The sequence below is a fragment of the Herpailurus yagouaroundi genome, unplaced genomic scaffold (genome assembly GCF_014898765.1).
Source record: "Herpailurus yagouaroundi ecotype Mexico unplaced genomic scaffold, PumYag 159, whole genome shotgun sequence".
In the NCBI taxonomy this organism is placed as follows: Eukaryota; Metazoa; Chordata; class Mammalia; order Carnivora; family Felidae; genus Herpailurus; species Herpailurus yagouaroundi.
The window spans coordinates 65,794,891-65,812,137 of NW_024412400.1; the positions used below are offsets into that span (position 1 = coordinate 65,794,891).

Below are 17,247 nucleotides of genomic sequence, written 5' to 3' on the forward strand. Positions count from 1 at the left end.
CCTTCTTCTTAGGTAATATTGGAGGACCCCCCCAGGAAAAAAAGCACAATGAACATAATCTCAATAATCTGACTCACCTGCACAGGGTAAAGGAGGGAAGAATTGGCATGAAAGGGTGCAGTGTTTGCCAATGACACAGAATAAAAGCAGCATTCGTATTTCTTGATGCTGGGCGCGAGCCTACGGTGTTACGAAGTAGGCCAAGAGGCCAAGCTTCACTTCTGAAGTAGCTTCAGTTACTTTTGTAATTGAGCAAGTCAGCTCTGACTAAAATTAATTGTCTGGGTAACAAACTTCATGCCATGCAATCTAGTGGTAGCTCTCCACATTTCAATGAGATAAGTCATGTCCAGTTTACATTTGTTTTACCATTTGAACAAAGTTGGGCAATCCAACAGATCTTCATAATCCATAGTGGACCTTTGGAACAACTCTTAGAAGAGTAACTACAAGGTCCAGGCATTTGAATGCATTACTAAACCTCACAGCAACCTTGTAAGGTAGATATTAACCCCATTTTACAGGGAAAACTGAGGACTAGTAAGGTTAGTAATTGCCTGGCCTCGCTGCCAGCAAGTAGCCTGGCTGGAACGGGACTCAGGGAGGCAGGACTCTACCTGTCCTGCTCTTACTCACAATGTGTTAAGTCACATTGCCTTGTCCTCAGGATGATGTGGAGTGACATTGGTAAAATGCTTTATTGGGTAGAATGTGCTTCCGTGTGGTCTGAATGATCTTTCTAATATTTCACAATTTAGAAGAAAAGTGAGGAGAGCCACTTCTGTGCAAACTGACTCCCAAGCCACAGTGTCAGGTGAGGATACTTGGTTACCTCATTTATCTTGTGACCTGGCTTTACACTCATTATCACTCCCAAACACCAGCTGAGGGCACATTCTAGCTAGAGGACCATAGGGCCCAAAGGCCTTGCCCTTGATGGGTTGACAGCCTATAGTTAGGGAAGAAAGGCTTTTCTCCAAACCTGGCTTTTCCCAAATTCCATATGATGAGGAAGACTTCTTTGATGACCTGAAAACCAACTATCTCTGCAGGCAATATAGCCATTTTTCATGTTTTTCTTATTCTTACTAGTCATTATTCTTATTGTTGAAGGCCATTATAACCCATCCAGGGTAAATGCCATTGTACCCCAAAACCTTAAAAGGATATCACTCCCAAATTACAGAATTTCTGAAGGAAGAGAGGGACCGTAGGGCTTGCTACAAGAAGATTGCCTTTCTTGAAACAAACGTTAGAGAAGGGGATGGTCACTCTTTCACCATGTCAGTAAGCAGGAGGGAAGGAGGGGGTCTGTAACTTCATAGACCATCCCTAAGGGACAACAGGGGACTTTGGGATTGAAAACATGGCTGGATTTAAGAAAAACAAATCCCTAGTAGGAAGGTGCTACCATACCCTACTTAAGGGGCTTTTTGATAGGACAAAGCCTCAGAGACTCTGTGATCCTACACACAGAACAGACAGGGGAAAAGGAACATCAGCCCTCTAGGAAAAATCACCATTTTTTTTTCTCTTTGTTTAGTCACTCCTGAAAAAAAAAAGGAGCTTACAAAAATAACCTGCGATTGAGGAGAGTTAGAATAATAAGGCCCAGCTTTGCGGATTGGAGTTCAGATTTCAGATTCTCTGCCACTAAAACGAATGCCTCTTACTATAGAATAAACTCCAGTTCTATTTTACTGTCCATGGGGGAAGAGATGCATCCCCATGATACAAGACACAGAAATGTCACCCACCAGGGTAAAAGCAGGAGTATCCTGGCTCGGTAAAGATTGTCTCCTTGACAGCCGAGGACATAAAATAAATGCCGCAGGGCAGGCAGAAAAGTGCATCATGCTGCCGCCCCCCTCCACCGCCTCTCCTCTAACCAGGCTGCCAGGCCTCCTGGCCTCCTCCGTGGGCTGAGCTGATAAGCCCCACGCATGAAACGGGAGATCCCTGCGGTTACTCAGGTGCTTAGACGAGCCCTGCCTGCAGCCCCCGGGAACGGAGAGCTCCACGGTCCGAGGATGTTGGGAGGCTGCCCGTGCCGGCTTCTGCTTTTAAGGTGGCTGCATTACCAGGAATCAGAGACTGCCCGCCCCCCCGCCCCCCGCCAGCCTTCCTAAAACATTTAGCTCACTCTCTCCTGGCCCCTACGGAAGAATGAAAATGGGGGGAAGGGTGGCTTCTAAAATGCTGTAAGGTGGTTTTTTTGACGTTGCAAACCAAGAAGGAAGGGGGGCGCTTAGGACAGACGAAGGGTTAAACAGTTGTCAAATTCGATTCAAGAACTTCACCTTCTCGATCACCAACGCAGAAGAGAAGACACAGATCTGGCCCGCTGCTAGCAAGGAGGCAAATGCGACACCCTGAAAAAAAGCCTGACTGAACCACCTTAAAAATCGATCGCCTAAATGCGTTAGAAAAATATGCGTTCTCGTGGGACGCGGTCCGGAAATCTTGCTTCCCCCTCCAAATATTGCTTAAGAGGGAGAGAGAATCAGCGCTGGGCTGCATCTCACCACTTGCTGTGCGCTCCGGAAAGTCGCGTCCAGCAGCATCAGCTTCCAGGGATCGGACACGGAGCTGGGCAGGGGGATGTAGATGTAATAGGCGGCCAGCGCCACCAGGGCGGTGAGCAGGACACAGGACGACCTCATCCTCCCCCGGCTCGGCTTGCCCGCGGATGGACGAGGGAGGAAAGGTATATGCCACCCGGAGACCTCCAGCAAGTTTCTGCAAGGGTCAGCCGCTCATTCACCGTTTCTTATACGCCCAGCAGCCAATCAGAGGCGGCGTAGGGAGGAAGTCGGAGCGCTGACGTGCCCTGTCTTCGGTGTCCTTGCAAAGTGTTGCAGACGCTTCAGGTTTGAGAAAGCTCTGGGGCTGAGCTGGGCGAAGCACAGCGGACTCTGGAGGACACAGGTCTGTATTGCACGCCTGTGACTAAGGCCTCCCTCCAGAAGGATCCCAAACTGAAACCGGAGTAGTTTCAATGGGATGAGTCTGTGTGTGGGTGCAAAGTACGTGGGCCATTCTGACTCAAAATGGAGAGACTGAGAAAGGGAATAAAAATCCTCTGTCTTCCCGAGCCAGACTTGCAATGGATACGTGGTGAAAAAGGATAATAAATTCCCGTAGCTCAATGACAAGCCAGTAGTATATCTAGCATCCAAGTCTTGATTTCCAAATCTCATTCTCCAGTGAAAAGAACCACCACTCTGCTGGCTCTTTGGAGAAAACGGTGATTCCAAGGCTGGGGCAGGTAAAATAGAAGATGAGTCTGTTGTGCTGGAAGATAAGGAAGTGCTCAAAAATTATGGAATTGGTCAAAAGGACACAAGGGACAGCCTGAAGGATCTCCCAATAGCTGGGTAATTTTAGCATCAAAATAAATAATTAATGGAATGTAAATAAATGAATAAAATCCAGTAGTCTATACTAATATAAATGAATAAGTGGGGAAATGCCACCTGAAAAAATTCTTCCAGTGGGTCAATAGTAACAGAAAAAGCATTTGAATCCCGATTTCCAGTGTGGGAGAGGGTGTATATAGAATGGGGCAAAGAACTTCACCAGCAGAATTCAACTGGAAACCCTTGGGAAGAACTGTTGAAGGAGCTGGTAAGAGCACAACTTTATCCAATCTTATTGAAACTTAAACATCCTTAAAACATCTGGTACATACAATTTTACATCTTAATTTTTTTCAACGTTTTTATTTATTTTTGGGACAGAGAGAGACAGAGCATGAACGGGGGAGGGGCAGAGAGAGAGGGAGACACAGAGTCGGGAACAGGCTCCAGGCTCCGAGCCATCAGCCTGACGCGGGGCTCGAACTCCCGGACCGCGAGATCGTGACCTGGCTGAGGTAGGATGCTTAACCGACTGCGCCACCCAGGCGCCCCCAATTTTACATCTTAATATAGTCTTTTAAATTTAATCTGATCCAAAGAAGTGAAATAGTCATAAATTTGGGACTGATAATGAGATTATTAGGAGAAAATTGGTTTCTTGTTCAAAGTTGGAAAAAAATATTTACATAAGGGGAACACTTCAATAGTGTTTCAAGCATTCGAGTTTGAGATAAAGGTTTTGTATCTTTTTTTTTTTTTTTCTGTAGCTACTGGTTAAGCAAATAGCTCTAAACAGAAAGAGATATATATGTTTGTGGGTGAATGTATGTGTATAAGGTTAGAAGCCAAATCTTTATGGGTGATTAGAAATAATCCCAGAGATATGGACTGAACTGACTACTGAATTACTATAATTTACGTTCAGGTAATCTGCAAAATAATTCAAAGTTTTACCTCTCAGACTTTAATGTTTTCTTCCTGGATTTTGATTGTGTTCATAAAATCATAGATCTTAGAGCCGATGACAAACCACAACAACCCTCCCTACCCCCACATCTGACTCATCCTTCCGTTTTCAGCAGTAGTAACAAGCTCAGTTTTATAGATGAAACTCTCCAGGCCTAGAGCAGCTTGCTCATAGTCCTCTGGTTTGTAAGTGATGGAACCGACGTTTCTTTCTCCTGCCTCCTAGTGCAGTACAGCTTTCCTGAAGCAATACACTAAGACATAGAAACCAAGAAGGAACAAAGAAACCACTATAAGTCTCAGTGCTTCGTCTGTAAATCTCAGGGTTTTAAAAAATGAGACCACTTTGGGATAAACTTAAACATCTTCATTACTTGTATCCATTACTTCATACATTCAACAAATATACCTGGCCTACCCTGGGAAGTAAAGGAGTGGGGCAGGGCAGTAAGTTCTCTGCTCTTTTTGATTTTACGCACTCAGTGGTGACAGTGGTGGTCTAGGGAATGTAAGTTAGGTACAGAGATATGCTCTGCAATAAGATACAAGTTGGGGTCTTGGACCAGAGGTAGTTATTGCTTAAAACGAGGCACATTCTATTTTCTTTTTTTTTTTATTAAAAAAAAAAATTTTTTTTTCCAACGTTTATTTATTTTTGGGACAGAGAGAGACAGAGCATGAACGGGGGAGGGGCAGAGAGAGAGGGAGACACAGAATCGGAAACAGGCTCCAGGCTCTGAGCCATCAGCCCAGAGCCCGACGCGGGGCTCGAACTCACGGACTGCGAGATCGTGACCTGGCTGAAGTCGGACGCTTAACCGACTGCGCCACCCAGGCGCCCCAGGCACATTCTATTTTCTAAAAACTCTTGTGCTCCCCAGTAACTGAATGTTATTTTGGTGTCCTTGGTGGATCTACCTACCAGAAAAGGTGTGGCCTATGCAGGTGACTGGGCACAGTTGTTGGTCCTGGGGTGAATTTGATGGAAAGTTGTGAACTGGTGGTAATCAGGGTTCCAGGCTGTGAATTTGAATATCATCTTCAAATAAATTCCACACTCCTTTCCAGACCTATCACCTGGGCTGGTCTGCCTCCGCCTACCTTTGTAACTCACCTCTAGGCCTCCCTACCTGTCTTCTATGCTGCAGCCGCTGGGGCTCTTTCCTATCAGATATACGAGGCTTTCTGCCTTGGGGTCTTTATGCATGTCATTACATGCTGTTTCCTCTGCCTGGCATTCTGCCTCCTACTTTCTCCTAGTTGGCTCACTCTTATTATTGGGATATGTACTTAATGGCACTTCCTCAGAGTGACAGTATTTTATAAAATTTAGCATGTAATTGGGCCCCGAAGCTTGTAAGTACCTTCTGTAACTGCTAATTAGAGTCTTATCTTTCTCACAAAGCTAATTTAAATGACCTTCCTCTGAGTAAAGATGGAAATGAGTTATGTTGTTGAGTATTTGCATCCTGAAGGAACCTGTTTTAAAGTAATTTTCAATATATCTGAAAATACTAAAATGATTTTCTTTTTTTTTCTTTTTTTAAATCTTTATTTATTTTGAGAGAGAGAGACAGAGTGTGAACAGAGGAGGGGCAGAGAGAGAGGGAGACCCAGAATCTGAGGCAGGCACCAGGCCCTGAGCTGTCAGCACAGAGCCCGACACGGGACTCGAACTCACAAACCGTGAGATCATGACCTGAGCCGAGGTTGGATGCTTAACCAACTGAGCCACCCAGGTGCCCTTAAAATGATTTTCTTATTTCGGAATCTTGTTTCAGAAAGACTATTGAATATTTACCTGCTTACAAGCCAATCTTTTGGGAGAGTTCTGGTTAAGTCTCTTTTCTCCATTTTCCATTTTTTTCAGATTTTCAGATGGAATCAAACAAGTATGGGTACCATATTTAAGGTTTATATTCCTATAATCCCTGAGAAAGTGATTTCGTAATTCTTGGTATAAAATGGCTCCTTCCATTTCATGTGTGCATCCAAGAACCAGATGTCTTTTATGTATGAAACTACGTATCAAGGAATTGATAATATGAAAACTTATATAATATGACAATATGTTATAATTACCTTATCATCTTTGGACATAGATGTCATTTATTTTCTAAAGTCTGCAGATATTTACCAATGACTTACTCAGTATTGAACGTTGTATCATGTTGGGGATGGCACATAATAGGACAGAAAATACATAGTAAACAGGAAAGTTAAAGAAAACTTGCTAAGTGCTATAGCAGAGGTGTAGAAAGAGTAGACTTCAAAGGCTTCAAAGCAGACAGACGTGGGGAGAAAGGCATATGCTAGCATTCTGTGTAATCTTAGGTCTGGAGAATGTTCTAGGTACACTTGAGAAGAATGTGTATTCTGCTGTTGTTGGATGGAATGTTCTGTACACTAACATGTCTGTTAGTGACATTGGTGTAAAGCATGGTTCAAATCCAATGTTTTCTTTTTGATTTTCTGTCTCGATGATCTATCCATTGTTGAAAGTGGGGTATTGCTCCTATTACTGTATTGTCTATTTCTCCCTTCAAATCTGTTGGTATTTGCTTAATATATCTGAGTGCTCTGATGTTGGGTCCATATATATTTAGGATTATTACACCTTCTAAATGAATTGATCCCTTTATCATTAGGTATTAATATTACATTAGCACTGTTTTAGGGTTTTTCCCCCTGAAGTTTGTTACTCAGTTATGAAAATTTGATATACATAGTAAAAAATGATATGGCAGACTTTTGGTGCATTTGTTTAAATAGTTTAAATTTGTATTATTTTAACATATATCAATGTAAAAATCCATTGATAAAAATAAGTACATTTTAACAATGTTCATGAAGCAGAAAATACAGCTACTAAAGAGATACATGGGAAAATGTTTAACCTTACAAAGAGTCAAGCGATGTAAAATAATTTTCAGTGTCCTGTTTTTCCTTCAAAAAATTATGAAGAGAGAGTAGATCATAGATGGAAGAGATGTTATAAAACCGTAGGTAAATACGCAGTATCCAGCATCCTTTTATAAATGATGCCATGATATGAATCCTTATATATAAAAAAATTCCTTAATAAAGATTACTTAAAAAATTATATGCATAAAAATAAATATATAAAAATAAGTTTTTGCTACATATCAAAACAAGTAAATACTGTATCTAAATGTAAATAGAGCACTTAGCTTTTACAATAATTTAGGGGCACCTAGGTGGCTCAGTCAGTTAAACGTCTGACTTCAGGGGGCGCCTGGGTGGCTCAGTTGGTTAAGCAGCCAACTTCGGTTCAGGTCATGATCTCATGGTCCGTGAGTTCGAGCCCCGCATCGGGCTCTGTGCTGACAGCTCAGAGCCTGGAGCCTGTTTCGGATTCTGTGTCTCCCTCTCTCTGACCCTCCCCTGTTCATGCTCCCCTGTCTCAAAAATAAATAAAACGTTAAAAAAAAATTAAAAAAAAAATAGTGATCTTTCCTTTAAAAAAAAAAAAAAGTCTGACTTCGGCTCAGGTAATGATCTCAAGGTTAGTGAGTTCAAGCCCCACTTAGGGCTCTGTGCTGACAGCTCGAAGCCTGGAGCCTGCTTCGGATTCTGTGTCTCCTTCTCTCTCTCATGCTCTCTCTCTCTTTCTCAAAGAATAAATAAACATTAAAAATTTTTTAAATAATTTTAAAAAGCAGGATACTGCCACAAACAACTGCTTAGTTTATAATAAATAAATATGTATTCTGACAATAATTATGTTTTAAAAAATGCAAAAAGCTTAAATACAACAACTGGAGGTAAATACACCCAAACCTCAGATGTATTTTTGTTTATGTAGAACTATGAATAATTCTATTTTCTTTTTATTACTTTGAGTTTTTCAATTTTCTTCATTTATTACTGTATAATAATGTTTTAAAAATAACTTAGAAACAGGAGGTCACAAATGCCTAAGAAAATTGGTACTGGACCCATCTTATACCAGATAAACCTGAATGAACTTTAATTGAAAATTACATCTATTTACATTTATTTACCTAATTTAAAAATTGTGTTTATAAAATGTCCTCTATGTTTATCTCAAACTGCCTGTCCTAACAAAGACATTTGAGTGTAGATTCTTGACTCAGCTGACTCAGCTGTATCATAGGCTGCTCATATGACCTTGGGAAAGTTCCCCATCATTCTTGACTCTTAGTTTCTTCAACTGTAGAATAATGATTTGGATCCAGGATCTCTAAGATTCCTTCTAGTTCCAAGAGCTGCCAGTTATATGAGAATGCAAATAAATACAAGCTAAACATGTTACAAAAGGCACTTTAAATAAGGCTCTAAAAATGTACTCTTATGAGAAAAATGCAAAAGCTCCCATGAGAAAGTAATTTGTGTGTGTAAAAAAAGCAAGGAATGCTTAAAATATATTATTAGCTCATTAAGTGATCATGATCAAATCACAGAAATGTGTCTTTGGCAAGAAATTCTATTCATGGGGAAAAAAACCCATAGAGCATAATTAAACTCTTCTAGATTCACTGGCCTAAAGTTATTTTTCCTTTGGTAAAATAAATCATTCAGTTTTTGCAATATTCATGACTAACTCATTACAAATTTATAAATGTATATATATATATGTATATATATACACACACATATTGATATGTATACATATATACCGTTTATTGTATATGATGGCCTATTTCTATTAAATGAAAATCCATTGATTTTAGAAATTATTTGATATCATCTACTTCATAATAGCTTCATATCACTAGTTTTTTAAAATTATTATTTGGGGTGCCTGGGTGACTCAGTCGGTTAAATGCCTAAACCTTGATTTCAGCTTAGGTCATGATCTCACAGTTCACGGAAATCAAGCCTCACATCAGGCTCTGCACTGACAGTGGGGAGTCTGCTCGCGATCTCTCTGCCTCTCTCTCTGCCCTTCCCCTGCTTATGCCACCCATGTGTGCACACATGTGCGCGTGCTATCTCTCTCTTTCAAAATAAATAAACTTAAAAAATATCTTTTATGCTTTTCTAGTTTTGTTGTTATAATATTTTTATCCTTTTCAGCCTTTCCAAGTCCATGTGTCTTGTTCTTCTCAAGGCCTGAAATAGGTTGATAGGAGCTGAGCCATTTCTCCAATTAAATTTTGTTGTGAGGGCTCTTGGCATTCTGAAAGAAGACCCATTTCCTACACATTATTTGCTGAGTACAACACCTCCTGACTTTGTAGGCTAAGCTTTCATTTTAGTCAGGTTATAGATTGTCATAACTGCTAGAATTTGTGGCAAAGTGAAGAAACTTGTAGCAAAGTAAAGAAACTCAACACTAAAGCTATCTGAAGGCCAAACTCCCTGCCATACTACAGAATTAATTACTGCTTGGGGTTTAGTACTTTTCTGTCCAGGTCACTCAGTGATAAAATGAAGACAGCAATGTCCCTTATTTCACCTTGTTCAGTCACTAGGACTACTGTTGTACTACTGTCTACATTCTGGAAATTGTAGAATTTTCATTGATAGAAGCTCTTTCATCTGTGTGGATTTTTCACTTAATTCATACAACTATGAAAGTGGTGGAATGAACATTATTTTTTATGCAACCTTATAGATGTGAAAACTAAGGCTCAAATAAGGTAAGTGATTTGCTTAACATCACAGAGTAAGCAGCATCAGGACTTAAGTCCAATGTTCTAGTAATGGATCCTATTTTCCAGAAACATCATCATCCCCTATATCACTTCTTGAAGTGATGTTGAGGAAGAAGGGAGGAAATTATTAATCTGAATGATAAAGTAATTGTTTCATTTTTATTTTTCCAATCAATAAGCATATGCTTTCTTTTTTTTTTTTTTTTTCTGTAAGTGTTCTCTCCTTAGGATAGAGTGAGTAATTCCTCTATTCTTTCACCAATCAAAAATAATGTTTCAAAGTATTTAAAACTTTCTTAGGTTTTTCAACCCTTCAAACCAGAAACACAGTTATGATGTTTAGTAGATGGATATTTAGACATTGTGCATTGTGTACAAGAAAGGGATGAGGATAGGGAAATATTCTGGTTATCTCAAGAATTATATCTACCCCAACTAAAATTAAAGTCAGACTCTTTATTGGAAATATCTATCTTAGAAATGCTAAGGTTGCAGATTGTAACAACCTTAGGAAATAATGATAATTTTGTTCTAATGTTTACTTATTTTTGAGAGAGAGAGAGAGAGAGAGAGAGAGAGAGAGAGAGAGAGAGAGAGAGACAGAGCCCAAGCAGGGAAGGAGCAGAGAGAGAGGGAGACGCAGAATCCAAAGCAGGTTCCAGGCTCTGAGCTGTCAGCACAGAGCCCAACACGGGGCTCGAACCCACGAACTGTGAGATCATGACCTGAGCCAAAGTCGGATGCTTAACGGACTGAGCCACCCAGGCACCCCAGGAAATGATGATATAATGTATTCTATTTTTTTAGAGCTCAGTTTCTCTGTATAAAATATGAAACATAATTTTCTAGTGTGGTTGGCTATTATATTATTGTCATTCTCAGGTATGATTTTTGTTTGGTTTCATATATTTATTCTTTCACTTATTTATTTAAGCAGTATTTACTAACTTTGTATTACTATGCTAGATTCTGGAATATAAAGGCAAAAATAAAAAGAACTTACAGTGTGGTTTGGGAGGTATGGTGATTAAAAAAACATCATTCCTCCCTTGATATTAAAATTCATAATACATAAGCTTAGTTCTCCCATGTCTTTGTTTCAGTTTTTAGATAAAGGATTTTGGGGTCTTTGTTGATGCCTTATCAGCCACTACATTCAAAGAATATTTACTCATTAAATCAAAAGTATGCCAAATATGGATACATATTATACATACATTCGTTTACAAGCTGGTGACTAAAGGGATTTTGTAAACACTTAAAATATCCCATTGCTATTAACCAGTTTTCATTAGCACAATGCTTTTTAAAAATGTTTTAAGGATTGGAAATACTTAACTTTGGAAAAATACTAAATTTAGCTTGTTCTCTATGTTCAAAAGTCCTACTTACATATAGTGTGTGACTGTAAAGCAGTAATATTGATTTCACAAGCCACCTTCATGTATTCAGCAATAACAAATAAAAACCTCATAAACTTCAAGGTGTAATGTATTAAAAACACTAACCTGCAATTTGGTCAAGTCCAACAAAAATATACTGAATGGATACCATATTGCATGTATTATGCTAGAGGGCAGTGGAGGGGGATGGCAGGTAGGGATGGTAAGATTATAAAGATGTGACTTTCCTGCCTTTTAGAGAGGGCCTCTCAAAATAATACACTATGAGCAGCAAAACACAAAAATAATACTGTACACGCACCACTGCACAGCCTGATTTGAGTCAAGTACTGCAGGAACACAGAGGTGGGAGCACTTCGTCAGAGGTTAGGTGGAAGAAGGCTCACAGGAGCAGTAATATTTGCTTTGAACCTTAAGAAGCAAAAAGGATTTGGAGCACTTGGCTGGCTCATTCGGTAGAGCATGCCCCTCTTGATCTCAGGGTGGTGTGTTCAAGCCCCACATCGGATGTAGAGCTTACTTTAAAAAATAAATAAATAAAAATAAAAGGAGAATTATCTGACTTTGCATATGCCTTATAGTGAATATGTTTGGGGCGTATGAACAGAACATCATTCCAAAGAAAACCTGCATGAGCATTACCGTGAACACTTAGTATATTATGAACTCCCAGAACCTTTTAAACACTCTTGATAAATGCTGGTAATTTCCCACATTGTGAGTTCTACATCTGCAAGCCGGAGGCTATGTATGTCACTATCCTAGTCCCTCTCCTATCTCAGACACCCAGCATGTGCCATAGATTCTGCCATTAGCAGCCCTCGTGGAATGCCTTGGACGCAAAAGAGAATCGTGAGGAAGGAAGTGTGATGTAGAGTCTGGCCGTGAGGCGCGGAGCTCGCAGTGGCATCAGGGGTGAAGGTTGCTGGTATTTCCGTACTTGTTCCTAGAGCACTGGAGACACCCTGGTGGACGTTCTGGGTATTGCTGCAAGCAGCTTTAGCCTCTGGGAATGATTGGCCTTTTTTTGTTAAAATTAGCTGGAGTGAGCTGGTTCTGTTGTTTGTAACTGAAAGTCCTAATATAATCGTTTATAGAGTCAAATGACAATTATGGTGATTTTTAATATTTTGTAAACCCACCTCATTAATATATATGAATTCCTGTAGCCAGTGAAGGCAGAGGCTAGCCAGTGGTGGCACATCCATTGGATACACCGGAATTATAACTCAGTTGCATTTATTCTCCCCCTCTTCACCCCTTACCCTGTTCTGTCTATCCACAGGTCCATACCACTGCATTTCCAGATTTAATGAATGCACAAAATAAAAATATATACTGAACCCAATATGTATTATTTGCCTATGTTTTCCAGGGAGACAAAATAAATACAATATTGAGGCATCTTTAAGAACTTGTGGAATTGCAGGGGCGCCTGGGTGGCGCAGTCGGTTAAGCGTCCGACTTCAGCCAGGTCACGATCTCGCGGTCCGTGAGTTCGAGCCCCGCGTCGGGCTCTGGGCTGATGGCTCAGAGCCTGGAGCCTGTTTCCGATTCTGTGTCTCCCTCTCTCTCTGCCCCTCCCCCGTTCATGCTCTGTCTCTCTCTGTCCCAAAAATAATAAATAAACGTTAAAAAAAAAATTAAAAAAAAAAAAAGAACTTGTGGAATTGCAGAATGAAGTGGTAAAAGGCAGCTAGGGGTATGAGAAAGAGCATTTACATCTGGTCCTAGTTCAGTTGTAGACTGACCATGTGATCTTTGGCCTTTTTGACCTAGTTTTCTCCTCTGTAAATGGTAGGATTGTGCCAGTAATAACAGCTATTATTTATTGAGCACATGCTTTGATAGTCACTGATTCAAGAGAGATAAATTACTACCTCAGGCTAAGAGAGAAGATTGAGAGGTTAAATAACTTACCGAAAGTCACACAGTTAGGCAATGACAGAGCTGGACTGATGCAGACATACTGTTACTGAAGCTTTACGCCTTAACCTTCATTAGGTGATTTCTTGTGTTTCTTTCAACTATAACACTCTAAATCAACTTGTATTCTCTTGTAAATCTACATAAACCTGCAAGGAAGGTGGGAGCTGACTTTCACAAACAACACTACACATTTTAATTATTAAGCGGCCTAAGGCAGTGCTAGGTTTCTTGGTAGACAATATCCTGGTAACTCCCATTCAAGCTGATGCAGAAAGAGAAAGAGCCATGAGGTTTGGCTGCTGTGGGAGGAAATCCATGATTATTGATAAACGTGTGTTTGGAATGGCACAATGACAAGGCAGAGCCCCTGGGGTGGGGCCTACCCCAGCAGCGAGGGACCAGTAAGCACAGTGGTTGCAAACTGCAGCAGCTTGGGAACAGAATGGAAATCCTTGATGGTTATAGAAGAGCAAAAACAGAACTGGCAACTGTAGCATTGTCACTGACATCATGGCCATCATCATCATCATCACTGGGAACACCTATTGAGTGTTTCTATGTAGCAGGCAGTGTTCTAAGTATTTAAAATATATTATTTCATTTAATCTTTTTTCGGCTAATATATTTCCACTGTTACCAAGGGTAAATGTATATATTTATTATAGCAGTCTCATACAATATAAAGTTTTATCACTGCTTTTATAACTTCATATAGGGTAAATACCTTCTCTTCTCTTTGAAAACAGCTTCTCAAACTGTCTGTGAAAGATCAGGAGTTTTTTCAATCCTTCCCAATGACCATTTTTGCTAAATTATTCTGAGCATGCACTTGATGTCACAGCACTGTTCAATTGCTGTTAAACTTTCTATATGTTTATAAACTGGTTCTAATCTACAGATCACACTTTGAGTAGCACTGTTTTAAAACACCTCAAATGATTGCACCACATGAAGAAAAACCAATTGGATAGCCAATCCTGTTGGGGATATAAGATAGCACTGTTCAGCGCCAGTCACTCCATTCAGGGGCTCTACCAATTTTATTGCCTTGAGAAATAAGGCAAGCTCTACTGTAAATGTACTAAACCTTGGAGAAAATCAACTCCCTGTAGCATGTTACCTGTTATAAAAATTTGCACTTCGAACTTTATATTATCTTCCTACATCTAATCAGTCACCAGCAAGCCTTCAAGTTTTGTTTACCTTGCCTGTCACATTAGTCTTCTTTTTTATTGCCAGCATCCTTCATCATGACTGTAAAATCATTATTCCTAGATTATTAGAAAGGAATCATAGTCCCCTTGCCACCGTTATCTGATTTCTTTTCTTTTTCTCATTTAGAAAAATGAAGTGAGCAGAGACTGATTTTCAGGTGTCTGTTAGCTCTAATATTCCATGATTTATCCCCTATTGTTCTTATTGATTTTGACTCTTCTTTGCCCAAAATACCTTATCCTAGATTTCATATTAGAGTCTTTCCACAGAAAGTAAATATGAAAAGGAAGTATAGCCTGGAGATCAGTAACTAAGATTTGAAGGGTAGAGCTAGGCTCAATGTGCTGACAATCCAGAATCTGTAACCTTGGCAAGCTTGCATGGATGGTTTTGGTTGTTTTATTTGGTACTATATCCCTCAAGGTAATTAATATTTCTGTAACCTTAGGAAAGCAACCCCTAAGAGGAATGAGGAATGATAATAAGAATAGTATAGAAATAATGAAAAGCATAAATTTAAATTCAGAGTATTCATACTTTTCTAACTACTTGAAGTATAAAAGTAGTAAGAAGTTTTGTAATCAATATAATTTGTATTTAGTTTGATAAATGTGTATGTAATATTTAAGAAAATCTGATGTATTAGACTTGTGATTTTTAATTATGACATTTCTATTATATGTTTCAGTGTTTCATTAAGTAAATAATCAATGTTTAATTTAATTTGCTTTGTTTTAGTATCTCATGGCCCAGGTTTTACAAAGTTGGTTTTACTAAAGAATCCCTTCCTTTTGATAATCTTGTGATAATCAAACACAATTGATTTTTCTTTAGGGACCTAAGATAGTAAGATAGTAAATATATTCATTACAATTCTAACAGATAATGAAATAGACTAATAGACTAGAAACTCAAGCTTTTTTTTTTTATTTTTGTTTTTGAGATTTGCACTATTGTAAAATTTATGGATAGATGATTTATTTAATTTCTCATTTAAAAATTTCAGATAAATATATGAATTGTGTTTCCTACCTTAAGGTATTCTAAGAGATTCCAGGAAATGGGTCTTTTAATTTATGTTTCTTATTTTCATAGCATGGAAACATATTTGTTCTATCTGGTATGGGGGAGAGTTGGTAAAAGACCTTGAGTGTTCATGGGAAAGTGCTTGGATGTATGCTATTGATAACTAATAGAGAGTCAAGGGTTTGATAAGGAGAATGGCATAATTAGGGCTATTTTGTTTCCCCAACTTTTAAATTATGAAAGTAAACCATGTTCACAATTTTAAAAATCAAGCAATATAGAAGTGCTGTCTAGAGATATCTGCTGTATGATAACATAACGACTTTTAATTTCATATTGGTGATCCCAAGAGCAGTGATTTAATGCATATACATTCCTTGGTCAGTCACATTAATGCGAAAAGAAAAGAAAACAAATGAACAATATTTTAATTAGGAAAATAAAACAAGGTAATTTTAAAATATTGATAAACATCTCAACTCGTTATTATACTCTACATACCAGCTCCATTTAATTTTCAAAAAGAGAAGCAGGCAAAATGTTAATGAAAAATTAAAGCAAATTATGCTTAATGAAGGAGAAAATAGCCTAATATTTTAATAGCCTCTATAAAATAAATTCAACTGTGTGTGAAAGAGAAGGTAAAAATAATGAGAGATAAAGCATTGGGCTTTTTTATCACATCTGTGACAATATCAAGCATCACAACTTTCATGTTAGTGTACATTAGGGAAACATTTTTCTACTTTATACACATTACCATGAAATTACCTATCTACCATGGATGGTTAGGATGTCGTATGGCCTTGTGAACTCCAGTTGTATGAAGAGGAAAGTAGTGGGCTGGAATGGGGATTGTTGAGATAGACCTCACTGAACTCTGAGCTCTATGAGGGCAAAGACTGCATCAGCTTGTTCATAGTTTTATCCCCAGGGTCCAGCACAGTGCCTGGTGTATAATAAGTACTCATAAATATTTGTCAGATAAATAATAATAGTAATAGCTAGCATTTAGTGAATGCTTTCAATGCACTGTTCTCCACACTAATACTATTTTATGCAATCCTCACAAATGCTCACAAATGACATCTATTAGTGCAGGAATTGACAACTTATGGGACATGAGCTCAAAGGCACTGGAATCTAAGAGAAGTTTCTAGTTCACTCACTATAGGGCAAAGGTTAAGAACTTTTAGAATCATACAATTGCCTGAATTTTAAGTTTCCTCTGATTTACCTTTTTTGTCCAAAATAGAGCATTTCTTTGCCTGTCTGTGCTCTCTGGTCCTTAGCATCTCACACAGTTTACTTGGTCTCATATGCTTGCTGCAATTTCAGTAGCCTAGTCATCACGGATTTAAAACTTATCTTTGGTTTTCAGCAATTTGACTATGATATGTAAGACTTACTTTGTATTTATCCTAAGTTGGGTTTGCGGATCTTCTGGAAGTAGAAACTTTTCTTGTGGCAAAAGCTATCCATGTCTTTTGACAAATTTGAGAAATTTGGGGCCATTGTTTCTTAACAATGGGACTCCAATTACATGTGATATTTTCCCACAGGTTCTTGAAGCTCTCATTTTTTTTTTTTAGCCAAACTTTTTCTCTCTTGGTGTTACTATTGAATAATTTCTATTAATCTATTTTCAAGTTAATGGACTCTTTCCTCTATCACCTATGTTCTACTGTTAAGTCCATCCAGTTAATT

The 17,247-nt window shown here is 38.8% G+C and overlaps 2 protein-coding genes across 2 annotated transcripts in view; one reads left to right on the forward strand and one right to left on the reverse strand.

Moving 5' to 3' along the window:
- The window catches only part of NCEH1 (neutral cholesterol ester hydrolase 1), a 59,160-nt gene extending 56,334 nt beyond the window's left edge, over window positions 1-2,826 (reverse strand). The window contains exon 1 of the mRNA XM_040480773.1: window positions 2,526-2,826. Within this exon, the coding sequence (XP_040336707.1) occupies window positions 2,526-2,663 (138 nt within the window). The 5' untranslated portion in view covers window positions 2,664-2,826. The remainder of the gene's footprint in view (window positions 1-2,525) is intronic.
- Window positions 1-17,247, forward strand: part of ECT2 (epithelial cell transforming 2) — a 122,575-nt gene that overhangs the window by 21,447 nt on the left and 83,881 nt on the right. The gene's annotated exons all lie outside the window — the stretch shown is intronic.